Genomic DNA, 27,484 nt, shown 5'->3' with positions numbered 1-27,484 from the left:
TGCCCAGATTGCTTTTGCCACTTGTAATTATTATTTTAAATATTTAATTAAATATTTCATAATTTGTGAACTATGAGTATAAAGCAAAAGAGACTATTCTATTTAGCATAGGCAGAATTCTAATTTTACCAAAGATTCCTGTCCCCTGATTTTTCAAGCTCTAGGTGCTGATCTAAAAGGATGGAATTAAGATTATTAATCAACCAGCCTTAAAATAAGGAGATTATCCTGGATTTTCTGGGCAAGGTTGAAGGTAATCCTGTAAAAGCAGAAGGGGAGGCAGGAGAGATAGGCAGAAGGAAAGATCAGAGAGATGAGAAGTGTGAGGACTGACCCCACCTGTGATGGATTTGAAGATTGAAAAAGGACACTGAGAGCCAGGGAATGTGGGTAGCCTCCAGAACATGAGAGTGACCCCTGGCCAACAGCTCACCAAGCAACAGGGATCTCAATCCTACAACCTCATAGAACTAAATTCTGCCAACATCCCAAATGATTCTGGAAGCGATTCTCCCCTAAGAGCTTCTAGTAAGGAATGAGATTCTATCAACTCCTCTATTTCAGCCCTGTGGGACCCTAAGCAGAGGACTCTGAACTTCTGACCTACAGACCTAGGAGATAGAAAATAGGTCTTGTTTTGAGCAGCTAAATATGTGACAGTTTGTTACAGCAACAATAGGAAAGTAATACCCTCTTGAAAACTAAATTTATTACCTCAGAAAGATTTGATGAGTTGCTAAAAAAGCTGCTTTTGAACTCGATGTGAACACCACAATTGTACAAGATTGGAAAGAAGATTGGAAAGATCTTGCAGAAAAATGCATTCCATTTGCTTCCCAAATGCCCTTAAGATTTTGCTCTGCTTCAATAGGACCCAAACTGGAAATTGAGGGCAATACCTAAGAGTGTGTAGGAAAGACCTATGCAAGAAAGACAACTCGGAGTTCATTGATCCACTGTACAAGAAAGGAACTCCATCTACATTTAAAGACTGGTGTTTACATGTCTTAAGTTAAAATTAAATATATGAGGTATCTGTTGTCTTTTTTTTTTTTTTTTCCTTAAAGACTATGCTCTGGGCACCTGGGTGGCTCATTCGTTGGGTGTCTGCCTTTGGCTCAGGTTATGATCCCAGGGTCCTGGGATCCAGCCCCACTTTGGTCTCCCTGCTCATCGGGGAGTCTGCTTCTCCCTCTACCCTTGCGCCCCTGCTCGTGCTCTCTTTTTCTCACTTTCTCTCTCAAATAAATAAAATCTTAAAAAAAAAGAAAAAAGAAAAAGACACTATGCTCCAAGCCAGTTATTTGATGAACAAACTGTCTATCCTCATTGGCTCCAAAAAAGAACACCTCAACTACTTTCCTGAAGTTCTACGCCCCTGCCGTGACTGTCTCTACACTATGTCTGTCACTGTAAGCTTTCTTCAAAATGGTGGCTGCTGCCCTAGGGAGGCCTCTCCCTTCTGGGCTGAACTGTGGCTTGCCTTGTCCCCCTCACCCCAACCCTGGCCCCACAGCTGCCTGTGTTGTAAATGTGAGAATAGTTTCCTTGGTCATCACAAAAATTTCACAGGAATTTTTGGTTCCAAGTTGGGTAGGACCTGAGGTGGCCTCCCCACTGCACAGAAGTTCTTGGACTGCTGAGGTGACACATTCCTGGCTTCAGCATTTCAGGTTTTTAACTGTCTCAGGGGCTGCAAATTGAAGTGCTTTCAGGGTGAGACGGGAAACCTGGATGAGAAAAGCAGGAGAAAGGGAGTGATGAGAGCTGACCTAAGCAACAGGGAGTGCTTAAGTCCAGAAAAAAGAACACGGTGCCTGACGGTGACCACTGATATTAATTTCATGCCCACTGCCAGCTGCATTTCAGCTCTTTTTTAAACTTTCGCTAAATTTTATTTATTTATTTGAGAGAGAGTGGAAAAAGAGAACAGAGAGAGAGAGAGCACAAAAGGAGAGGGAGAAGCTGACTTCCCACTGAGCAGAGAGCCCGATGTGGGGCTCAAACCTGGGACCCTGGGATTATGACCTGAGCTAAAGGCAGGTGCTTAACCGACTGAGCCACCCAGGTGCCCCTTAACTTTCACTTTTAATGGCCATTTGACTAACCAAAAAAAATGCATGATTTTATGAATAACTGAAAGTTATATTAATTACAATTAGCTGCCCAAAGTTCTGTATTGTAAGATAGCACATCTCCCACCATATTTCAACGAATAACTGATACACTATTTTGTTATTGTATTTTATTGTCATATGATGAAAAGAACCAGAAGGTATGGAAGGAACAGTATTCTCTTTGTGGAGAGAAAGTTGAAGAAAGAGATGAAAAGAATGAGCAAAATATGAATTTTGAGAGGCACTAGGTAAAGGCTTTTGAAATTTTTAATCACTTACTTGGAAAATATAGTTTTCTGGATTGTGGGCATATAGGGTGCTCAAAAGTAAGTTCAATTATATACCATGACTTTTTAAATACTGCTTTATACCTTGCAGAAGGTCATAAAATATTTCTGTGTGCTTTTGAGGAAATCTTAAGAGGATCTTCTCTATCTTTGGTGAAAGATTAATTTTAAATGACTTCTGAATCCCTTTGAGAAAAAGTTGTGTCTATTGTTTCCCACAGCTTAATTGCATTAGCACATTAGCACAGAGATTTTTGGCAGAGCAAAAATCTAAGGTATTTTGACTATTTAAGTGTTAAAAGTTTTAGGGTGAGGTTTCGTTTTTTTCTACAAAGTCTGCCAAACTCTGGCTAAAACAAAGCAAAGAGGCCAGCAGTATCAGTTTTGGTACTAGTTACATGTCTTTTTTTCATGAAATCCATTGCAAGTAGATAACTGCATAAGAAAATTTGGGGGCGCCTGGATGGTTGGGTCCATTAAGCATCTGCCTTCAGCTAAGGTCTTGATTCCTGGGTCCTGGGATAGAGCCCCACATCCGGCTCCCTGCTCAGTGGGGAGTCTGCTCCTTCTCTCTCTGCCCCTTCCCTGGCTTGTGCTCTGCTCTCGCTCACTCCTTCTCTCAAATAAATAAATAAATAAAATCTTACCAAGAAATTATGAAGTTGTAGTAGTGAAACAAAATTAAAAACTTTCTGAAATGCTTCAGACCCAAAGGCTCAGAGAGAGCTCTGCTTCTTGGTTCAAGCAAATGATAACCAAAGGGTATAGAAGTTAATTCCCTTATTACATTATATTTTTGAGGAGCTATTGAAGTTGCTGAAGATTAAGGATATTGAAACAATTAGAATTTCAGAGGCTGTCTTGTGATGTTATGTGGTTTGAAGCAGGATGTGATTAGGAGGTAATTTTTCAGTAAAAGGAAATAGGCAGAAATGTCTAGAAAGAAAATTTAGGATAATTGAGAATTGACAACTTGTGTAATTCATGGATTAATTATTAATATTGAGGGTAAAAGTATTTGATAGTGAAACCTGAATAACTAGATGAAAATGACATTTACCCATAGTAGGGGGCTTTTGTTTTTGACATTTTATCTTTTACGTGCACATTAAGTAAGGGTTTTACTGGAAGTATTGAGTTTTTGAGGAGTTATTTTAGGGAGTAAGCCGGGATAGGAATAAAAGGTTAAAGCAGTGTCAAAATCAAATGCCTACATGAGCTGAGCAGGAGACATAGCAATGACGGTGGCCCAGAGTGAGAACAAGGGGAATCGTGCAAATGGGGACCAACTGGGAGGATACATTCCATCCCAAGGGGGCAACTGTTAACATGTGGGAATCTTGGTGAGGCGGCTCTTCAAAAAAAAAATTTTTTTTAAGATTATTTATTTACTTATTTGACAGAGATAGGACGAGAGAGGGAACACAAGCAGGGGAAGTGGGAGAGGGAGAGGCAGGCTTCTCGCTGAGCAGGGAGCCAGATGTGGAGCTCGATCCCAGGACCCTGGAAGATGACCTGAGCCAAAGGCAGATGCTTAATTTAAGACTGAGACACCCAGCCTTCAAAAAGGCTCTTCAAAAATTTGAAGGCACCCCAGCTCTTCAAAAATTTTTAAGTGATTTTGGATATCTGGATTTTATGTGACATTTCTTGGTATTCAGTAAACATTTCAATTTTAAAAAATCCTCTGAGTCAAATAAAAATCATGTACTGTTTGTGGAGCATAAGGAATAACACAGAGGACATTGGGAGAAGGAGAGGAGAAGTGAGTTGAGGGAAATCGGAGGGGGAGACAAATCATGAGAGACTGTGGACTCTGAGAAACAGACAGGGTTTTGGAGGGGAGGGGAGTCGGGGGTTGGGTAAGACTGGTGGTGGGTATTATGGAGGGCACGTATTGCATGGAGCACTGGGTGTGGTGCATAAACAATTTTGGAACACTGAAAAAAAATAAATAAAATTTAAAATAAAAACAAAAAAAAAAATCATGTACTGTTTGGATTCAGCTTGCAGACTTGCAGACTATCCCTAGATTTCTAGAATATGGTCGACATGGATATTAACTGAGCACCTATTTTTTAAAAAAAGGGGGCGCCTGAGTGTCTCAGTGGGTTAAAGCCTCTGCCTTCAGCTCAGTTCATGATCCCAGGGTCCTGGGATCAAGCCCCACATCGGGCTCTCTGCTTGTCAGGGAGCCTGCTTTCCTTCCTCTCTCTGCCTGCCTTTCTGCCTACTTGTGATCTCTGTCTGTCAAATAAATGAAATAATAAAAAAATCTTTAAAAAAAAATTGAGCACCTATTTCATGCTAGTTAATAGATATGTTTATTTATAGCTAAAGTAACTCAGTGCATTAGATACAATCATCTCCATAACACACGAAGAAATTGAAGCTTATAGAGATTAGCGTATCATTTTTTTTTAAGATTTTATATATTTACTTGAGAGAGAGAGCATGCATGGGTGCGTGCTCAAAATAGAGAGAGTGCATGAGCAGACAGGAGGGGTAGAGGAAAAGGAAGAAGCAGAATCCTGGTGAGCAGGGAACCCAACTCGGAGCTCGATCCCAGGACCCTGGGATCATGACCGGAGTGGAAGACAGTCGCTTAACAAACTGAGCCACCCAGGTGCCCAAGATTAGCATATTATTGATAATCACTTACCTGGGTAGCAAAATGTTTAATAGGAAACAAACAAATCAAGTGATAAACAGACCACAGAGGACCTAGTGTGGAACAGGTGTTTAACAATGATGGGGAAAAATCAAGGATGAAACTGGTATATTTCGCAAAACACACCTATGACTGTATGAAGAAGCTAATGTTTTTGTTTAGCCTTCCGTGGGCAATTTAAACTTGGAAAGGGCTAAATAAATAAATAGATGGATGGATGGATGGATAGATAGATCGATCGATCGATCGATCAATGATAGATAGATAGGGGTACCAGGGCAGCTCAGTCGTTAAGCATCTGCCTTCTGCTCAGGTCATGATCCCAGGGTCCTGGAATCGAGCCCTACATTGAGGTCCCTGCTTGGAGGGAAGCCTGCCTCTCCCTCTCCCACTCCCCCTGCTTGTGTTCCCTCTCTGTCTGTCAAATAAATAAATAAAACCTTTTTATAAAAATTAAATAAATAAATAAATAAATGAACTCGGTAAGGGCTCTTTACATTCGTGGGCTTGATTTCCATGTCAGAATACTCAGTTTTACTGAGGCGGCTCCATGTCTTTTTCTGATTATGATCCTGTTTTCTGCATTTCCACTTACAGTAGAAGAGAGAGGAGTGGAACCCCCGAAATAATGTGTAGCTACAGAGGAATCTCTTGTTTCAGGACATTTGAATCCAAAGTTCCAGAGGAAAAGGTTTTCGGGACCTATGGCTGACTTGGTGTAACAGGAGGAATACAGTAGACATGTTCTAACCATATCATTACATTAAGGACTCAAGTTCCTCCTTGTAATGTCTGAATTAATTTAAAATTTTTTTTCTTTCTCTTGTATGCTCTGAATTTTAAACACATATTATTTTAAAATCAGAAATAAATGTTATTTTTTCAAGTTTGATCGATACCGAAAAGAGCATACAGCACATAGAATTCAAGCATCAAATATCTAAACATCTGAAACAACTTCCCTGCACAACTGGGTCCCTAAATATTCATTTAGCCCTGCTTTAACCCCTGAGCTCCAATGTCTGCATCTGTATTCAGGCCTTTCAGCCTCCCTGGAATTTTCCATGACCTTCGTCTCTTTGAAGGCCCACTCTGGGTGCATTATTTCTTCTCATCTTGGGCCTAGACTTGATTCTTTCCAGATCTGTCCAGGTGCAATGGCCTTTCTCCTCTCTGAGAATACTCTGCATTTTCTTCTCTTCTGGTTTAGGAGTCATTCATTCAGTTTCATTTCGTTTCGTTTCTTTACTTTTATTTCTTTCTTCTTTCAAGATTTTATTTATTTTAGAGAGAGGGGGGGAGAGCATACGCTGGGGGAGTGGCAGAAGGAGAGAGAGAAACAGAGAATCCCAAGCAGGCTTTGCATTGAGGGCAGAGACCCACGTGTCCCATGCTTAATCAGCTGAGCCACCCAGGCACCCCCCCATTCAATTTCTCTTATTATCCGGGTTACCATTACATCTTTAGTTAAGCATGTGTAATTTGACAAAGTTTAAGTTAATCTGCATTACCACGTCTCTACCCTCTCTCAAACTAGACGAGGACTGTAGAGTGACCTTGTCCTTCTAAATATACTTTTTTGTCATCCCTTCCATAAGGTCCTCTTGGCGGGGAGCTCTCTCTTATGTCTGAAAATGCCTCTATTTCACTGTTTCTCTACGTAGGTAAGCTAGGTTGGCAGTTTTTTTCTTTCAGCACTTTGGAAATATTATTCCATTAGTTTCCAGTTTCTCCTGTAGCTTTTGCTGTCAGCCCCAGTGTTGCTCTTATGTGGGGAACCTGTTCTCTTGCTCTCACTCTCTTTGGTGTTGTGATGTGAAATTTACTGCAAGGAGTCAAGGTGTGAATTTAATTGTTACTTATTCTGCTTGGGACTTGGTGGGAATATTGAATTTTCTATTGTAATCTCACCTTCAGGCTTTTACCAGGAGAGCTCCTGTGCAACCTGGGCCGAAGGTGTGCTTTTCAGAGGTGTATGGGGTGGTGGGGGAGAATGTGTGTGTGTGTGTATGTTTGCGTCTGCTGGAGGGCTAGGAGAATCATTGGCTTAGAACCACATTCTCTGTTAATATCTTAGCTTGAAGATTTGCAGATCACAGAAACGGAATACACTGGAGCCCTGAACTCACATGAGGGTTAAACCATGACAACAAATAACCAGCTCTGTCTCTTTTTTTATCTCCACTGGGATCCTGGACTGAAACAGACATGCTTCCTGTGGTCTCACGAGGACAGTGGGTGGCGAGTTTCTCGTCCTTCCCCTCCTCAAGGACAGAACCCTTCGCTGGGCATAGCTACAGGCCTGGCTCTCAGTTCCGGGTCTCTGCCCACTATCCTGTCCCCTTGTGGCCAGAAAACCCTGAGTGCCCTGATGTCCTGGGTGGGGGCACACACTGAGGTCCAAACTGCTTGCTGCCTTAGCAACCTACCTGCTGCCCTCTTCTCTCCAGTTTTCATTCCCATCTTTCACTTGGACCTTTGGATTTCGCTTGCTTTCTTAGGAGCTCAGCCACATATCTACAGGGATGTTTGTTGTATTTTATCTTAGCACTTACAGGAGTTTGAGGGGGTGCCTGGGTGGCTCAGTTGGTTAAGCATTTGCTTTCAGCTTGGGTCATGATCCCCAGGTCCTGGGATCGAGTCCCATGTCAGGGAAGGGTCTGTTTTTCCCTCTTCCCTGACCCCTCCCTGTGGCCTCTCTCTGTCAGTTAAAAAGGAAGGAAGAAAGGAAGGGAAGAAGGGAGGGAAGAAAGGAGGAAGGAAGGAGTTTGTGGAGGGAAGGGTTTTATACTCTGACCCCCTGAAAGTTCTGGAAATGAAAGTCCACGTGGTTCCTCTACATTTCCTTCTTTCTTCTCTCTGTCCATCAGAGCTCTCAGAGCAGATAAAGACTTGTGCATCCAGAATGTGGACAGGAGTTCCAGGCTTGGTTTATCATTCTTCTTACACAGTAAATCCCACCCCAGTCTCTGGGAGTAAATATTTTATTGCGGGGTCAGTTCATTAGGAGCACAAGAAGCCCCGAGGAGAGTAGCTTCCAGGGAAAGACCCCAGGTCTTGTCTTTTCTTTTTATTCTATTTTTTGCAGATTCATTGGAAATGGGGAAAAAAAATTTTTTTTTTAAATTCAAATGGTGCCTATTAAGGTGCCATCTCATGCCACATCTTTGAGATTCCCAGCAGTTGGGGAGGCAACCCCTTGAATGGGAGCAGGCCTGCTAAAATGAGTGGGAAGGCCTTGTTCACAGTTCACTGAGCCACTCTTTGACAAGCAGCTCTGATTCACTTTCCATTTATTTGGGAATAAAATTCATTGTAACAGGCTGATAGAACTGTTTGTGAGAGAGGGATTTTTTTTTTGGTTCAGGTTAAGAAACAGTGCCTTAGGGTGTGTTCCTTTCACGTAGCTTGATTGGAATGATGCAGGTGTACAGTAAAGGAATCGGTGGGGGGGGTGGAGGGGAGGAGGAGATTAGGAGCTTTGAATTTGTAAAGTGAGGATCCAAGTTAAGGAGGAGGGAAATGCTGGAGACTTTCTGTGAAGGGGGTGGAAAGGAGACAGGTTAGGAGCAAGCTTTCCGATGGTATCTTGGTTAGGGGTTTGCCTGAAGTCAGATGACCCTCTCAAAAGAGGCGATTTAATAAAATTTAATGAAGGGACTATGTAGAAAAACCAAGTGTTGATGAAGCACCTGGGGGAGTGCGGCCCCCAGATTCTGAGCTCCAGTCAGAAGAGGAAAGGAAAGGGAACAGTGACTGGAACCTGGGGAGAGCTTGGCTGTAGGAGACAACTAAGCCTGTCTGTGGGGAGTGGGCATTCTTAGGAAACCTTGACCTTATAGGGAGGGAGCTGGGGGGCGGGGCATAAATACCGATCATTCTCGATCATTCTCTATCCTCCGAGGCTTTGATCTCCCCTGGTGCCACCACTGACCTAAGACAAATAGAGGCCAGAGGGCCAGGGAGCCCCACTGATGCAGTCAACAGAAGTCAGCCTCTGAGGACCAGGGCACTGTGGAGGATGTGGAGGATCCGGAGAGGCAGGTAGACCAGACAGACCATCCTCACAGGCCGCCTCCCACAGCAGAGGAGGGTGTGGAGGTCAGTGTGGCCGCAAGGCAAGCATAGAAAGCAGTATACCACTCTTTGACTACTTTCCTTTCTTTTTTTTTTCTCTAATCTTTTCACTGGTTCTAATGGCTTTTCATTTTCATTCAGTACCTAAATAATTGTGAAAAGGCACCACTTTGGGAGACCTGTCTTCAAGGGGGTGGAAATGCTGTTCTGTTCCCCACTTGCCCTTCCGAGCTACACTTTTCGGGGAAAGGGGACAAAAATCAAGCCCGTCGATTAAGGAGGGCATGTGATGTGATGAGTTGTGGCTGTTATACATAACTAATGAATCATGGAACACAACGTCAGAAACTAATGATATGTTGGCTAATTGAATTTAAATAATTAAAAAAAAATCAAGCCCATCCCTTGGCAGGTTTTCAGCATCTTGTAGTGGTCAGAATAGCACTGAACAACAGCAGTGGTGGTGAGTTACCCGGCTATGGAGGAAAATATCAGGGCAAATCTAGAACTCCACCAACCTTGTTATTTCCCCAGTGGAAATGACAGTCTCCCCTGTCTCCCTGAGCCACCAGGTCTGGTCCACCCTCTCCAAGTTAGCCTCTTGTATCTTCACTGGGTAGCTACAGAAAAAGAGTAAAAAGAGGAGAAGAAAAAAGTGAAGAAAAGATAGCACCTGGCCTTCTTCTCTTCCTTAGTCATTGAAATCATACACTGCCGATTTTCTTTCTTTCTTTTTTTTAGATTTTTATTTATTTATATGACAGAGATCACAAGTAGGCAGAGAGGCAGGCAGAGAGAGAGAGAAGGAAGCAGGTTCCCCATGGAGCAGAGAGCCCGACACGGGGCTCGATCCCCGCACCCTGGGATCATGACCTGAGCTGTAGGCAGAGGCTTTAACCCACTGAGCCACCCAGGCGCCCCCGCTGCTGATTTTCTTAATGCATGGGACTGTGAGCCCTTGAACCCGTCAAGGCAGGGCTCTAGAGCCAACCTTGAATCATTTGTTGATTCAATAACCATGGCCTCTAATATTATTCTCAGCATCTGATGACGACATTACTCATAATGATTGCTATCTTTGTGTGCACACAGGGCTTGTAGACCAAGGCTGGGCTCATGTTTCTTTTTAGGCTGCTCATACAAAATCTATTTTCTAGTCTGTGGAAACAGCCACTAATTGAAGCATCTGGTACTATTTGCGAGCCTTCTTTTTTTTTGCCCTATGGCAGGTGACTTCCCTTCTGTAAAACTAGTCACCCCATCCCTGTTGACAAAATACGAGGTTGGTCTTTCTGCCCCTGTCACTTTTCGGCTAATCATAAATCTGATGTCCCAATTCTGGTAACCTTGCAGACCATGTAGGCTCTGCCCATAGTAGCCTTACACATAGGTGCTCGAAAACATGTTGAATGAATAAATGAATGTTCTCGAAAGTTACGTTTATGACTCTGAGGTGAAAGGGTGTAATAATAATACAGCTAGGAATTTCAAAGCAATATTGGGATAATTAATAACAGCGTCTACCTACAGCGGCTGTTGAAGATTAAATGAACTAACATATATGAAAATAAAACTTTAAAGCCCTATACACACGTTAATTATTACCATTATATATTGTCAATAACTAGTCTCTCTGGAAAGAACACAAGATTTAGCTCAGTCGGTTAAGCGTCTGCCTTTGGCTCAGGTCGTGGTCCCAGGGTCTTAAGATCAAGCACCACGTTGGGTGTCCTGCTCAGCAGGGAGCCTGCTTCTCCCTCTGCCTGCTGTTTCCCCTGCTTGTGCCCCTCCCCCTCTCTGACAAGTAAATAAATAAAATCTTAGAAAAAAAAAAGAAAGAAAAGAAACTGTGGGCCACTCAAGGATGGACATTACGGCCTCACTGCCAACTTGGGGTGTCCAGCCAGCTCGACTGACAGAATTAAATCTGTGGGAAATTTCTCCTCATGGTATCAGGAAGCCACTCTCCCATCCAGCGCTTTCCATGACTTCTAATGGATAACAAAGTGGGAAATTTGCATTCCCTGATGTGTTTAACAGTAACGACACCAGACAGAGAATCAGAAGCTGGGTTCAAGACCCAATTGTTGTACTTTCTGGCTGTGTGATCACAGACAAGTCATTTATCATTGCTTAGCTAGAAAAGGAGAATAATGAAATCTATTGCACAGGACAGATAGGAGGCTAAAATAAGTTTGTATATGTAATGTCATTCTGTAGACTGCAGAGCACTGAACAAATGGAAGTATTAGTATTCTTCCCAAATACCGAGGGAGATGTTACTGAGCAGTAAAATTTCCTCACACATAAATAGCAGAAGTGGAGAGGAAGGAAAGCAAAAGGGCTGGATAATTCACAAACTGGAATAACCAGATCCCAAATCCTAGGCTGGGTCCAACAGGGAGCCCTGGTAACAACTTTAGTGGTGGGAACATAGGGCTTATGAGGAAAATCCAAAGGGGTTATTTCCTCAAAAGACAAGCTGGGTGGGAGCGAACCTGATGATTTCCAAGTACAGGCGAAGCAGGCAGCTGGTGCAGCCAGGATGTTGGGTCAGTAGATGGGAGTTTTTCTGTATGTGCCCTGGAACGATGTAGCAGGCCGAAGCCAGCGCCATAGCTGTCGTGACCAGAATGTGTTTTTGGCCAGACTGCCCTTTCCAGACCTGGTTGAGGGGAAGAGACTGTCATGGAGTTTAGTCATGTTCTTGTTTCAAAGATTTTATTTATTTAAGAGGGAGAGAGAGCAGGAGTGGGGTTAGGGGCAGAGGGAGAAGGAGAAGCAGACTCCCTACCAAGCAGGGGGCCCAGTGTGGGGTTGGATCCCAGAACTCTGGGATCACGACCTGAGCCAAAGGCAGCTGCTTACCCGACTGAGCCACCCAGGCACCTCGAGTTGAATCCTGTTGAGCAAAGGTGGGACGATCCCTAAGACTGAAAGGTCAGTCCTTGTGAGGTGGAACCTAAAGGGGCCCAAGGGACAGGAATCTTATTTTGAGCAGGCAGCTCAGCCCCAGATCTAAGCTGTGCTTTAATCCCCACATTGGTTATGTGGGACGATTAACTGCAGACTTTCATTACCTTAAATGCAAAACAGAATTTGGAGATAATTGCCATTCATTCACGCACGCATGCATTCTTTTTTTTTTAACCTATTGAGCCAATACTGGTGACAGTTACTCACGGGCAGAAAACCCAGGTGAACACGATAGAGTTAATTCCACAAGGGAGCGAGATTGCTGCATATAGAAGGGGGTTAAGGGATAGTAGATGGTGGTGGATGGTAGGGGGAGCGGAAGTGTGAAGAATGAAACTTGGAGGTTCAGGGGAGGGAGCAGTCTCACCTCAGAGTGGGAGATGACGTCCCAGAGAAAGTAGCATCTGGGCCAGGGACTGAGGCAAGGTGTTTGTGGCAGTGGCTATCACGTGAATTTTCAGAAGTGAGTTTGGAAGTGAGTATTTGATTTTTTTATTCATGGTTTTTATTGACTGTGTCTCTAATCAAAGGGTAAATAACTTCGTTAAGAATAATGAGGGTGGGGACGTCTGGGTGGCTCAGTTGGTTAAGCAGCTGCCTTCGGCTCAGGTCATGATCCCAGCATCTTGGGATCGAGTCCCACATCGGGCTCCTTGCTTGGAGGGGAGCCTGCTTCTGCCTCTGCCTCTGCTGCCACTCGGCCTGCCTGTGCTCGCTTTCTCTCTCTCTCTCTCTGGCAAATAAATAAATAAAATCTTTTAAAAAAAAAAAAGAATAATGAGGGTGCATCACACTCTTTAAATGACTGTGCTGCTCTATCCAATGTTCCATACATATCCAGAACTAACGTCCCTTCTTTCCACAGTTTCTCCTGAGACTCCTCTAACAAAACCCTTCCCCTAGGCTTTTATCTGTCATTCTTGTGTTCAAATCATATCCATTTTTCAAGACCACCTTCCCCCCTCCCTTTTTTTTTTCCTGGGGAGAAAGGACTCAGCTGCTTTCTAACACCTATTTATAAAGCCGAACCACACACAATTGTTTCTGTAGATCAAAAATGGTCCAATACTTACGATTTTATATGGTTCAACCTAATGTGTTCTCTTCCACTGAATTGGCCCTCACTCGGTCCCACTTTATAGTACTTCCCATTACTAGAGAGTAAGTGACCTTGTTTCTTTCTCGGCTCTCCCTGTGTGTCCCATCTCTACTCCCACCAAAGGTAAGTACCATGAGAGTAAGCAAGGTGCTGTCTTCTCTTCGCTGTAGCCATACCTCCCAGCAACTCTAGGTGCCTGAGAGTTGTTCAATGACAAGTAAATGCCCCAGGGTTTGGGCATTAAACAGTTTTTTGTTTTGTTTTAAAGATTTTATTTATTTGTCAGAGAGAAAGAGGGAGGGCTAGAGGCAGGCAGAGGGAGATGGAGGCTCCTCACTGAGGAGCTGGACACAGGACTTGATCCCAGGACTCTGGAATCATGACCTAAGCTGAAGGGAGACACCCACTGAGCCACCCAGGTGTTCTGGGCATTAAACAGATTTTTATCTAGCTGTGGGTTTGGGTGAGCCCTTCCAGGTTCTCACTGAGCTCTAAAAGCTAAGTTGTAAGGTATATAGGCCAGTGGTTCCCAGAGTGGCCTTCGGAGAATGCTGAAAATACCAATTCTAAGGCTCACTCCAGACCAGTGGAACCACAGTAGTGGGGAGGGGCCCAGAAGCTTTAGGTATTTGCCTCCCAAGATGACTCTTACATAGCCACCAAAATAGCTGTCTGTCTGCACTTGGGAACTGCCAGAGCCCATGGCGTCACCTAGATCTGTCTTGTTCACTGCCGGGTTCCCAGTGCTGCACAATGTCTACCACATGGCAGAGAGCAATGATCGATTGTTGAAGGCATGTTGGAGGGCTTTTCCATTTCTGACGGGCACCTTAAGCTGCCAAGGCCTATTAGGTTATCTGAAAGAGGTCTTACATGGATTGACCTTGAGATTTTTTGAAGGTCTCCTTGGGCTCCCAAATTCAAGATGCTTGCGTATTTGTGAGACTGTGTAACATGCCACATGTCATTGGGTGGTTTCACCTCTCTGAGCCTTTGATTTCTCTGTGAAATAAGGGTATTGGGTTAAAAAAGGACCACTATGGTCCTGTTGGACTTTACCTTGCTTTCCTTAATGACTTTCCTACTTACTAACTATGTGACTTTGGGCAAGTGACTTCCCTCTTGCTGAAGAGGGAACCCCATGCTCTCAGCCCTCGCAGCAGGATTGTAAGCCCCCCGTCCATGCAGAGCAGAGACCTTGCCCACCCACTGCAGCTATTCACAATCCTAAGTGCTTGGCGTGTACTCGTCACTCGGAAAATCATTCTTTGGATGAATAATAGAAACTTTTAAAAAACTGCAACAAATAAGTAGAAGCTAGCTTCCTTAGTTGGAAATTGTATATATCCCCCTGAACTCATGGCCCTGCTGGTGGAAGCATACGGTCATATAACAACTTTTCTTTACTTTTTTTGAATGATAAATTTATTAAGATGTCATTAACATATCTTAAAATTAACCCCTTTAAAGTACAAAGTCAGTAGTTTTTAATATTTCACAACCATTAAAATTGCACAACCATCACTGCTCTCTAATTCGAGAACTTTTTCCCCCCACAATAACCCCACATCTGTTAGTTGTTACTTTCCCTTTACTCTCCCAACCCCCCAGGGCAACCATTAATCCACTTCCTGTCTATGGACTTGCCTCTTCTGGATGCGTCATATGAACAGAAACATACTATATTTTTGGCCTTTTGTGTCTGGCTTCTTTCACTTACCATAATGTTTTCAAGGTTCATTGATGCTGTGGCAAGCATCAGAGTTCCAACCCTTTTTATGGTAAATCATATTCCGTTGTATTGATATACCTCATTGAATGTATCCATTTATCAGTTGATAGGCATTAAGGCTGTTTCCACGTTTTCTCGATTAGGAATAATGGTACTATGACCATTTTTATGAGGACGTAAGTTTTCAGTTCTCTTGGGTATATATCTAGGAGTCGTCTTGTGACTACTACTATGACTTTTTGAGTAACTGTCAAAACTGTCACAACTGTCAAACTGTTTTCCAAAGTGGTTGTTCCGTTTTGCAGTCCCATCAACAGTGTATGAGGGTTTCAATTTCTCCCCATTTTCTCCAATGTTCCCTGTTGTCTGTCCTTTTTATTTTCACTGTCCCTGTAGATGAGAAGTGTTATCTCTTTTAGGGTTTGATTTGCATTTCTCTAATGACATAAGATGTTGAGCATCTTTTCATGTGCTTATTGGCCATTTTTTATATATTCTTTGGAGAAATGTTACTCAAATCCTTGGCCTATTTTTTTTCCTCAAGATTTTAAAACTTTTATTTGGCAGTGTGGTATATGGTTTATTGGGCTCTGGAGGCTTGACTTTAAGACAACTCAGTGCTCTTGGGTAGTCTTTTTCTCCCAATCTGAGCTTTAATTGTTCACCTTCAAAATCTTTATTTTCCTATATAGTCCAGACTGAGTTTTTTGATGGAGGAATCCAGAGTAGAACACTCTACTCTGCCTTTTATCTGCTGCTTGTTAACATCTCTGCATCTTTACAAACCAGTGCTTTCTCCTTTCTTATTCATCATCAGCCTTTTCTGACCCTCTTCACCCATTTCTAAATTGGATTTTTGACTTTTGATTGTTGAATCATGAGTTTTTCAAATAATCTAGATGCTGGTTTTATATCAGATACATGATTTGCAAACAGTGTCTCCCATTCCATGGATTGCCTTCCTACTTTCTTGGCTTGGTGTCCTTTGAAGGGTAAAAGTATTAAATTTTGATGAAATCTAATTTATCTATTTTTGCTAATTGTTTTGTCCCTAAGAGACAATCACCTTATCTGAAGTTAGGAAGATTCACTCCTATCTTTTCTTCTAAGACTCCTAAGTCTTTATCTCTTACATTTAGGTCTATGATCCATTTTGAATTAGCATATCTATATGTGGGGGGGGCACCTGGATGGCTCAGTCAGTAGAACGTGCCACTCTTGTTCTCAAGGTCATGAGTTCACTCTTGATCTTGGGGTCCTGAGTTCAAGTCCCACATAGGGCATAGAGCTTACTTAAAAAATAAATACATACATACATACATAAGATTTTAAAAAAATTTTAAAGTTCTGTATGGTCTAAAGTAGAGTCATCTTCCTTTTTTTCTTCTAATTTTTAAATTTTTATTTTTATTTTTTGAGAGAGAGAGAGGTGGGAAGGGGCAGAGGCAGAAGGAGAGAAAGAATCTTAGGCAGGGTCCATGCCCAGCGAGGAGCCTGATGTGGGGTTTGATCTGGGGACCCTGAAATCATGACCAGAGCCCAAATCAAGAGTCAGACGCTTATCTGACTGAGCCACCCAGGTGCCTGGAGCCATTTTTCCTTTTATTTACTTATTTATTATTTAAAAAAAATTTTTTTTTAAGATTTTATTTATTTATTTGACAGAATGAAAGAGAGGGAGAGTATGAGAGGAGAGAGGGTCAGGGGGAGAAGCAGACTCCTGCTAAGTAGGGATCCCGATGCGGAACTTGATCCCAACTAGGTGTTGTAAATTTTGTGTGTTTAGACAAATTTATAATGAGACATACCCATCATTAGAGCATCATACAGAACAGTTTTAGTACCTTAAAACTTACTTTGGGCTTTACCTATCCATTCCTCTCTCTACTCTGGCCACTACTGATCTTTTCACTCTCTCCACAGTTTTGCCTTTTCCAGAATGTCATATAGTTGGAATCATAGAGTATGCAGTCTTTCAGAGTGGCTTCTTTCATTTAGTAATATGCATTTAATATTTCTCCATATCTTTTCATACTTGACAGCTCATTTCTTTTTAGTGTTGAACAATAATGCACTCTGCAGATATAGGCATTCACCTACTAAAGGACATCTTGGTTGCTTACAAGTTTTGGCAACTATGAATAAGCTTCTACAAACACCTGTGTGCAGATTTTTATGTGGACATAAATTTTCAAGTCCTTTGGATAAATATCAGGAAGTGTGATTACTGGATCATATGTTAAGAGTATGTTAGTTTTGTAAGAAACCACCGAACTGTCTTCTACAGTGGCCATCCCATTTTGCATTCCCATTCTTGTTGTTCTACATTTTGCCAGCATTTAGTGTCAGTGTTTTGGATTTTTAAGCCCTGTTGTTTTACTCAGTCAACTTTTACATACCTACATATTTTCTTCTGTTTTCATTCTTCTTCATACCTTTATGCCTCTCTGAGCTTACACTGAGGGATCATTTTTCTTTTGCTTAAAGAGTACCCTTTAGGAGCACCTGGGTGGCTCGGTGGGTTAAGCCTCTGCCTTCAGCTCAGGTCATGACCTCAGGGTCCTGGGATCGAGCCCCACATCGGGCTCTCTGCTCAGCGGGGAGCCTGCTTCCCCTTCTCTCTCTCTCTGCCTGACTCTCTGCCTACTTGTGATCTCTCTGTCAAATAAATAAATAAAATCTTAAAAAAAAAAAAAGTACCCTTTAAGATGGGTTGACTGTCAAAAATCTCTCACATTTCTTTTTCTTTCTTTCTCTTTCCTTTTTTTGGTAATATCTTTTCTTTCATTCTTTCGCCTTAAGAGTATGCATTACTTACAAGTGGGGAGTGTGTAAAGTGTTAGGGAACTAACCCAAGAACAGTCCTCAACCACTGAGGGATGGAGTTGATGGATAAATACTTCTAGCTCCCTCCCCTCTCACTGAGATAACTCTGAGGTATGTCCCCCCACAGTCTCTCAGATGGTCCCCATTGGATTGCATTCCAGTTATCCATAGTGTTAAAACATCCATCAGCCCATATTTCATCAAGCTTTTTCCCATTCCTGTCTCATTTCTCCATTCATTTGTTTTCAAAGGGAGAATTAGTCCAAATTTTTAGAAAAGAACCCTCTCCCCCAGTGTTGTTTTCTAGGCTTGTATTATACTTTTGATACTTCAGAAAGGTTCTCCTTAAACCCTGCTGATCTCCATTCTCTATCTGTATTCCTTCCTCCCCTGTCTATGTGATGGGCTTGAAAACTCCATGCCTTTATTTCTTATTTTTCTCTGTGCAAAGTGTGACCCACCACAGTGTTGGGGATCTAGAAGAGGAAAATTCTCCCCAACAAGCCAGCCTAGGACAAGAAGAAAACATTGCAATTCCAAAATGGTCATCAAAGATCAAATGTGCAGTATGAATGGGTGCCTAGAGTGAGAAGACTGGCCTTCAACCAGGACAGAAAGTCTCAGAACTTGGAAAGTAGGAGTGGATAAATCAAGCAAACAGGGTGCAATCACAATGAAAAAGAAGAAAAACAAATTTGGAAGAAAGAAGTAATAGATGGGTATGGTATGGAGTTTGTTCAGAGACAGATATAAATAAGTTTAAGCTAGATATTCTGTTTTCCATGAACATTCTTTAAAGTTCAGCTTAAATGACTTTTCTTAACTGTCTTGGCTTGAATCACTTCCTTTGTTAACTTCTATAGCACTCTTATTGCATTTGTCATATCACATTTTTCCTATGGCTTTGAATAATCTGCCCCTTTTAATTATTAACTAGATGGCAGCTGTGGTGTGGTGGAAAGAGCAACGTAATCAGAGTTAGATGACCTGGGTTTCAGTCTCATCTTCAACACTTACCTAAAGTGCTTGAGCCTCAGTGTTGTCATCTATATAATGGGGGTAATATTAACTACCCCATAGCGTGATTTGAGTATCAGAACACTTAAGTGTATCAAGTGGCACATACTGAGCACCGTTGACACATGAAAGTGTGCATTTGCTGAGCCTACCTAGTGTTATGAACTGCTCCAGGTGCTTGATAAATTTATCTTATTTAGACCTCACCATAACCCTCTGTAGATCTGTAACTATGGCATATTTTACAAAGGAGAAAAAAGACATTATGATAGGCCAAAAAATTTAATCAAGGTCACGTAGTTAAGTAGCAGAAGCAGGACAGAAATCCAGTTCTATCTGGCTCTAAAACTAGCAGTGTCCATTGGTCTACCCTGCTTCCCTGTGGCTTTGGAGGACTAAAAACCAGCCTTGAAATCACTTTTTAGTCTAAACTAATCTGGGCCAATTTTGGAGCTGGTGACCTACAAAACTGTTCCATTATCTGTCTCAAGGGGGTACCTACTCTATCCTCATTTATAAATAAATGTTCATATATTTCGCTCAAAAGAACTTCCTAAGCAAAAGTGTGTGTGCGCGGGTATGTGATGCAGTAACAGGAGAAAAGCGATATTTAACATTAAGAATGTTTCCCAGGACCCCTGATTTAACGAATATCCACACAAACTGGAGAAGCAGCTTAGTTTTCACTCTTTGCCTTGAAAGGGGTACTTGATTTTTTGAAGGAGCCATGGGAGCCTTGAGAAGAAAGCTGGGAACTGGTTCCCTAGAAAAAAGGAGTTCTTAGAAAAAGGATCCATTCAAGAATTTGCCGTTTTGATCCCACTGATGATGAGTTGAAGAACGCCTTTGTAGGAGAGATATATCATCTTTCATTTAAAAGTAGTTTAAAACCCCCATGAATCATTTAAATCAGGAAATTAGTGGAAATTTCCACATTTTGTCTTTGTACGGGTATGTGATGGTGTTGCTGGGGACTCTGGGGAGAGTAGGGTGATTAAAGAAGTTGCTGCAAAGTCAGCTCTCTCCGATCCTACGATAGGACCTTCTGGAAAGGTCCTTACATAACTACCTTACTTCTCCAATAAAAGGCTGTGTTTTCTTGCCCCTTCAGTGATTTTGCACTTCTACTTTAAATCTAACTGCGGGTGAAGGGCGAGAAACAACAACAAAACCCCCCTAAAGATCCGCAGAATAATTAGGGCTGCCCCAGGGAAATCAGAGCGAGAAGCGCAGGAGCCCCTCTTCCTTCCACCTCTCCGGGGACACACACTTAGCCTCCCTCCCAGACTTCTTCCCCGCCCCAGTGAGCTCCCCTCCGCCTCCTCCTTCCCTAACACGTGCTCTCCGGAACACTCACTCGGGAGCTATCCCACCTCCCGGGGGGCTGGGCTCGGGGCCGAACGGACCAATCCGCACGCGCCTTACAGCGCCGTGGCCCGACAACGTTGAGCCGCCCAATCGAAAGGGCCTTACCGCCCGTTTCCCGGAGCCCCGCCCCCCCGCAGCCGTGCCCCCGCCCGCCGGTCTCCTCCCTCCTTCTCCTCCTCCCGTTCGCCCCTCCCCCGCCGCTCGGGAGCGGAGCCTGCGAGACGGAGAAACTGGGGCAGAAGTGAAGATGGCGGCGGCGGTGCTGGCGGCGGCGGCGGCTTCTCGCCAGTGACGCGCGGTGCGGGCTAATCTCCCTCCCCACCTCCCTAGTCCGGACCCCGTCCGCCGCCGGGACCACACCGTCCCCGCAGCCCGCCCCTCTCCTCCCTCCCCAGTCGCCCCCTCTCCCGACGCCTGGCCGCCGCTGGCGGCGGCGCGCCCCGGGTCCCGGCCGCCGGCCTCGCACTCCTGCGCGCTGTCGCGGGGGGAGCGGGTGGCGTGTTGATCCGCCCCTGCCGGCCCCGCCGGACCGCCGGGCCGCGGACACACGCCCGGCAGGGAGGCGGCGGCGGCCCCTGCGCATTTGCTTCCCTCCATTTGGGGACTGGGAGGCGGCGGCGGCGGCAGTGGGTTTTGGGGAGGGGAAGGGTGTTCGGGGGGGGGGGTGGGCGAGAGCGGGAGGGGGCAGTCCTCGGGAGGAGGACGAGAAGGAAGCACCATGACGTCCATCCATTTCGTGGTTCACCCGCTGCCGGGCACCGAGGACCAGCTCAATGACAGGTAATAGGGCCGGCGGGCGGGCGGGCGGGGGGAAGGGCGCCTCCCCGCCCTCCCCTCCCCCACGGGGCCGCGCCGGGGCGGGCGCCCGTGTTTACGAGCCGGCCGGCCGGGTGGGGGGGGTCCTCACTGCCCCCGGCTAGGCCCCTTCCGGGGCAAACTTCTGGTCCCGGGGGTCCGGGGCCGCGGGGGGAGCGCGTTGTAGACGGTGCCCGCGATGTAGACGGGGAAGCGCGCTGCAACCTCCTCCTTCCCCCTGCACCCCCCCACTCCAGTCTCCCTCCGAGGAGCCGCGCTGAACTCGGTGGAGATGGGGGGGGTTTCGGCTCCGGAGGGGGGGCGGGCTGTAATTACCGCCCGGCCCAGGCCCGAGGAATCCATATTAGTCAAAGTTGAATTGAGACAGACAATGCGGATGGGGGATGGTGGAGGTAAAAAGAGAGGGAAGAGGAGAAGCGGGGCGAGAGGCCCCGGGGTAGACCGGGCTCGCCCGGGCCCCCGGGAGCTGTGTCCGGTGGGGTGGTCTGGACCTGCCAAGCCTGGAGATCCCGGGGGATGGGGAGGCTGATTCCCGGCAGATCGCGTGGGGTGGGAGGAGGAAGCGCCATGATTATTGTTATTATTATTAAATTTGAGCTCCTGCAGTGAGGTTTGTCTGCCCGGGGAGGGGATGAATTCAGGCGGGGGTGGGGAAGTGGATTGGATTCCCTTTGCTCTCCTTCTTCCGAAACGGGGCTGGTGTGCTCCCTCTCCCAGCCCCTATGGTGCGAGCTTTTTTTGTTTCCTTTTTTATTCTAATGATAGTGTTTTCCTGAGTTGTAATTTGACAGCTGAAAACCGTGCGTAGAGTCAAAGGAAAACTCTTAGGTTTGCAGTTCGCAATGCTGCTTTCTTAACAAGCTGTAAATTTCTGGGATGGGTTTGCAGTGGGCGGAGGAGGAATTATGGTGTTGTGTTTTTTGTTTTTGTTTTTGTCGTCTTTAATAAGAAGGCTATTTTGGCTGTGTATTCCTCCCTTTGCCTCCTCCACCGTTCCCTGCCAGTTTAGGGTATTGAATTGCAGGGCCGCATGCTCTCAGGGAACTAAGATAAAGCAGGAAAAGTTCCTTCACTGTTACAAAACAGGGACTCGGAGAAGGTTGAGGGAGGCCTCCATTAAAGTAAGTCTTAGAATTTAGGACTCTGATCTAGTGATGGTCTGAATATTTACGGGGCCAGAAAGTGGGGCATTTTAAGCCTCCTTCTCCCCCAGTGATATAGCTGCTTTCTATTTCTTTTGAGTATGAATGGCCATCTGGACCCAAGATTAGAAGTTAGATATGATTTTTACTAAGTGACCGGGTGACATAAGTTGCATGACGCCGTTTGTCATGCGCTTCCCGGAGGGAGGAAGAGGCCTAACTTGCTGCTAAGATATTGGCCTGAGTCTCCCGAGTATCTAACCGCCTCAGGTGAGGCGAAAGCTGGCGGCTCATGTTGTGGCACTGGGTTCAGATTTGTCCAATCTTTGCTGTAGCTATAGTGTATTTAACATGTTAGTGTTTGAACATTTTGCAATACTTTCTGAAAGTACTGAAATAAGTTTTGTCATATATTTTAACATTTTGTTATGTGATTTTTACTCTGCTTTTTATTTCATTAGAGATGGAATTCTCTGAGACTTTGAAATAAGGTTATTTTTGTAAGTTTTAGAACCAGGCTCTTCTTGAGGATAGCTCTGCTGTCACTCATAGAACTGAGTTAGTAGTGCTTGTCCTGGAACGTGTCTTGTAACTTAGAAAACTGCACCAGGCAGGAGAGAGGTAGGCCACGTTTTCTGTATTAGTCCTACTTTATATATACCAAGAATTCTGACCAGCTTACTCAATTGACTCTGTCTGCCAAAACCCATTTTGCCAGTTGTCTTGGGCACTCTGATTCATTTTTGAACATTCATTTTACTTCAGCTAGTCTGGGGAATTTACAAGTAATGGATCCTTTTTTAAGCTACCTTTTTTGTCATTCCTGATGTAAAGAAGTAATCAGTTTTGGTTTTGATTCCTGTAGTGTGAGTAGACAATATGAGGACTATTTAAAGCATCTTTGAATTTTTATGAAACAGAAGTGTGCACATCAGGGTGGCAGACATGTGAGAAGATAGAAAGCACTGAGGGTAAGATTTTGGGGACATAGAGTTGAGCGGGTAGAATGGTCTGTGGAGATCTGTGAGGACAGCATTTGAGACACCCATGCACCCTGTTCTGATGTAACTGACTTCTGGTGGAGCTGTTCTGTATCTGCTCTTCAGAGGGAAAGATCCTCTTTGCAGACCTCCTTGCAGAGTTACCAGATCAAGCTTTTGCTGCAAAAATCTGTTTACAAAACAGACTGGCTTTCTAGAGCCTTTTAACTAGAACAAGAAGCCCAGAACATTTTCATCTTCAGATCAAAAACTTTTTACCAAGATGTAGTAAGTTTTGGTAATCGGAAAGAGTGTGCCACTATAGCTTGACTTTTATATGAAATACGTGTCTACATCAGGAATGAAATGATAAATGATTTTTTGGGGGATAAAAAAGGGTTTAAATAAGTGGACTTGATTCTTGCATGAAAAGCAGTAAGATTGGCCGGGCAGTATGGTACTGCAAATAAATTGGTGAGTCAAAGAAAATGGAGGGGGCCCCAAAACATCGATATTTTCTTCTCCAAATAAGTTTTCATTTTGAAATAGCCATATCCTGTAAAAAGTCAGATATTTTGTTCAGTGTAATGATGTGATGTCTCTAATACCTCAAATATACTCAGTAGAGCAAAAGTTTATGTGATTTTTTTTTCTTTGTGTTTTCAGACTTGCTAATTCTGTTAATAGTCTTTCTGTATTGGGTTAAAATTTTTAATCATTACATTGGGAGACCAAATAATAAATGCAGTTGGTGAATGTAGGTGGGGGTGGCTAGGGCAGAGGAGAGTAGTTCAGAGCCTAGGATGTTGGTTGTGGCTTCCCAGGATGATTACAAGGTCCCTAGTGCCCAGTGGCTGGCCCTATGCAAATATTCACTGTGGTGAATTGAAACCATCCTACTCAGATACTTTAGTGACATTTTGATTTTCTTTCTAGTGAATTTCTTGAGTTAGTACTATGTTCCTGCTTGAATCATTCATTGTCTCAGAGAAACAGCAAAAGAACATAGAGAAAATGACTCTGAGGGAAGGGCTGGAAGTGCCTGCTAAGGTCTGGAAAGTGCCAAAGAAGTCACATAGACCAGTCTTTTCAGTAATGAGTTGAAAAAAAACAGGCCCAGAGCTTTGTGGCATTCATCCAGGGGTACACAGTGAGCTACTGACAGATGAGGTCTACATCCCCCCCACCCCCTCCCCTGCCCCCAGTCCAGGTCTCTTTCCACTGTTGCATGTGGCCACTGTTCAGAGATATGGTCACATTTGAGGCAGCTCAGCCTTAGAGCAGCCACCTGTCTTAGGCTTAGAGTTTGGATTTCTCCTTCCCCTCACCTCCTCCTTCCACTTAGGCCTTTTGTCAGGGGGCTGACCCTCTTAACCGTTTCCTAGAACTGGCCTAGGGAGAGGCATTTTTAAAGTGATGTGGGTATGCCGTGACTTGTCCTTATCCTGAATTCTTTCTCACGATGCAGGTTGGTTACAATAGGAACCAGTTCTCATTGTTTGTCTATGTGGAATTTTCCTGTGAGCTTTGCTTTTTGGCATTGTTGTGTGTTGTGCAATCAAACAGTCTGGGTTGAGATTGTCATATCAAAAGGGTTTTTCTCTAAGGAGCTTCCCCTTCATGTACTGTGAGCTACCAGGTAAGATAATAGAGGAGTTAGAAATTTAGAATTCCTAAATCTGGGTTTGTCTCAGTCCTGCTGCTTATTAACTATGTGCTGGTTGGCCAGTCATTTAACCACTTCGAGACTTACTCCATGTTTCTCCTCCTGTCCCCCGTGGCCCCCAATCTCTAAGTCAGGTGTAGTACCCATCTCAAGGTTGGTAAGGAACAACTGAGATAGTGGGTAGGAAACACAAATATTGTAATGCGGGTAATGTGGAAAATATGAAGAGGTGGTTACTTTTAACTGCTTTTAAAATCAGAAGGCAGGAAATCAAAGAGATTGCTCTAGAAAATCCTTACCATTGAGTGCAGAATCCAGACTTCGCCTTAAATCAGTGGTTCTCAACTGGGTGCAGTTGTACCCCCCCACCCCCACTCTGGGTATATTTGGCAGTGTTTGGAGATCTTTTTTTTGCTTGTCACAGCTGGAGCCCTGCTGCTGGCCTCTAGTGGGTAAAGGCCTGGGAAGCTGTGGAATGCCCTACAGCGCATGCTATAGCTCCCACACGGAAGGCTTATCCTGTCCAAATTTCTGCTTGTGCTGGGGTTGACCAACTGTCCTAGCTAATCTTGGGTATAAACAGATGTAAAAATAAATGGAAATGACTTTTATGAAGAAAAAGTCCAGCAGTATAAGTTGTTAGTCTCATACTGTGACTACTTAAAATTAAAAAGTCAGTTCCTTGGCAACTCGAGCCACATCGTGAGTGCCCAGTGTAGCCCGAGGTAGTGAGCAGCACAGAGGACAGTGTTGTAACTGAAGGTTCTGTTGGACGACAGTGCTGTAGAAAGTGCGTTTTTGCACGGGCCACGGCATTCTGGAAGTGGTTCTGATTTTTATGAGGAACTTTTGGGTTTTAAAGACTCTGGGATATCCTTGCCCTCTCAGTAGGCCCCTGAAAACATGCCAGGGATTGCATGGAGCTGAACAAAGGTTGTGGTGGGTAGATGTTCTAATAGTGGAAAGCTGCCTGAAATTTCAGTATGCCACACCAAGTGCACACGTGTTGGTCTGTGTGGGATAGAGCATCACCTCAGCAGACCAGAGGGCAGTCGGGCGGATTACTGAGGTGGTTTCCCAGGCACAGTGCTGCTGCAGGACTGGACTGGGAAGGTACAGGCAAGTTTAACTGAAATGATTCAGTGAAGCTGATTGAGGAAAGCAAGCTTAAAGACAGGGTATGAAATAGCCAAATGAAAAATGAACATCAGAACACACAGGGGCAGATCAAATCAAGAAATCGGGGACTACATTGTAGCTTTACGAGTAAATAGACACTTGTGAAAGAAATTACACAGTACACGGAAGTGCAACTAGGAGTAAGGGGCTGAATTTTAAGGCAGAGAAGGATTTTTCCCTAGCAATTAGGAAGTGGTCTGTAAAGGCAAGTGGCATCACCGAAGGCAGCGTCAGATTGCACTGCGGTAGGGGCGCAGGGCCGGCTCAGTTGGTGGAGTGGGCGGCAGTTGATCTCTGGGTTAGAAGTTTGAGCCTCACGTTGGGTGTAGAGAGTACTTAAAAAAATAAAATCTTTAGGAAATAAGTGCACTTCAGGAGCTCCTGTGGGGTGTATTGAAGGAAGCCGTTTTATGTTGGGGGAGAATGTACTTACGTCTTCTTTCCTCCATTTTTATCGTATCACTTCTAATTAAAACAAACTCGGCTTGTGGTCTCTTTTTCTGTCATTTTGCTACCTTGGCATTCTGAGCCAATGAAAACAGCCTCTCCTGGCTCACGGTGATGATGAATTGTTGATTTATTATTATAGTTGATTTTTAGGTTTTACTCTGAGAATTGTTTTTAAACTTTTAATTATGGAGCGTTTCAAGCGTACACAGATGTGGAGTCAGTAGGGTGCTGAACACACAGGTACAACAATCGTCGCTTAATCGCAGCAGTCATCACATTGATGACCAGTCTGGTTTCAACACTTTCCCTATCAGATAATTTAATCAATATATCTTCAGTATGCATCTCAATGATGAAGACTTAAAAAAAACCCAACCCACCTAAAATGGTTCCTTAATATCAAATTCAGTCTGTTTAGATTTTCCTGTTGTCAGATAAATGCTTATTTTTCATCAACAGTTTTACGTGATAGAACTAATTGGGTTGTGACATGTTGCAGAATTTGACTTTTTAAAGAGTAAGACAAAATTTGTTTGGATTGTAGCCTTAGAAGGAGGAATAGCATCACACTGGGATCTGAAGGCTCCTTGCATCTTGATGCTGTCCCTTGTTAACCTCCCGTGAGAGCGTTGTGTTAGCAGTCCCTTGTAATGAGAGTAAGAAGGGATTCTTGAAACTGCAGGGTTTTCTGTAGGGCATGTTGAGGAATAGTAAGTCCTGTGAAAAGTTTGCACGATTCTTCTAATTTAGTGTACAGAAGTGAGACTATTAGTAAATTGAACTTGGCTATGAGACATTATTCTCTAATGAGATCATATTTCGTATTACTTTCTTGATAGAATCAGTGTTGTGGTCATAAATCTCTTGAAAATGAGAGATACGGTAAGTTCATTGGTAACTGTTTTGTGACATTCTCATTTTTGTCAGGATATTAAAGTTAAAATCTAATGTTATTCCATGTGTAAATAAGGCACAATTTTCTTTGTAGCAGGAGTAATGTTATTTGGTTTCTGATGGTATCATGTACCTTAATAAAATGTTTTCAACTTCTTTATTTTGTAAATCAGCTTTATTGAAGTAT

At 43.9% G+C, this 27,484-nt stretch overlaps 1 protein-coding gene across 6 annotated transcripts in view; it reads left to right on the top strand.

The window, feature by feature from the left end:
* Positions 1-20,415: 20,415 nt before the first annotated feature.
* UBR5 (ubiquitin protein ligase E3 component n-recognin 5) overlaps positions 20,416-27,484 on the top strand; it is a 136,424-nt gene continuing 129,355 nt past the window's right edge. For 4 of the 6 annotated variants that reach the window (XM_045078001.1, XM_045078000.1, XM_045077998.1 and 1 more), the window contains exon 1: positions 20,417-20,950. In XM_045078001.1, the coding sequence (XP_044933936.1) occupies positions 20,889-20,950 (62 nt within the window). In that variant the 5' untranslated portion in view covers positions 20,417-20,888. Of the gene's footprint in view, positions 20,951-27,484 lie in introns of all 6 variants that reach the window. The other 2 variants (XM_045078002.1, XM_045077999.1) reach the window with 1 other exon arrangement.

Source organism: Mustela putorius, unplaced genomic scaffold, assembly GCF_011764305.1.
Source record: "Mustela putorius furo isolate JIRA1106 unplaced genomic scaffold, ASM1176430v1.1 tig00000228_pilon_pilon_pilon, whole genome shotgun sequence".
NCBI classification, from domain to species: domain Eukaryota; kingdom Metazoa; phylum Chordata; class Mammalia; order Carnivora; family Mustelidae; genus Mustela; species Mustela putorius.
This window is presented reverse-complemented; position numbering and strand designations above follow the sequence as displayed.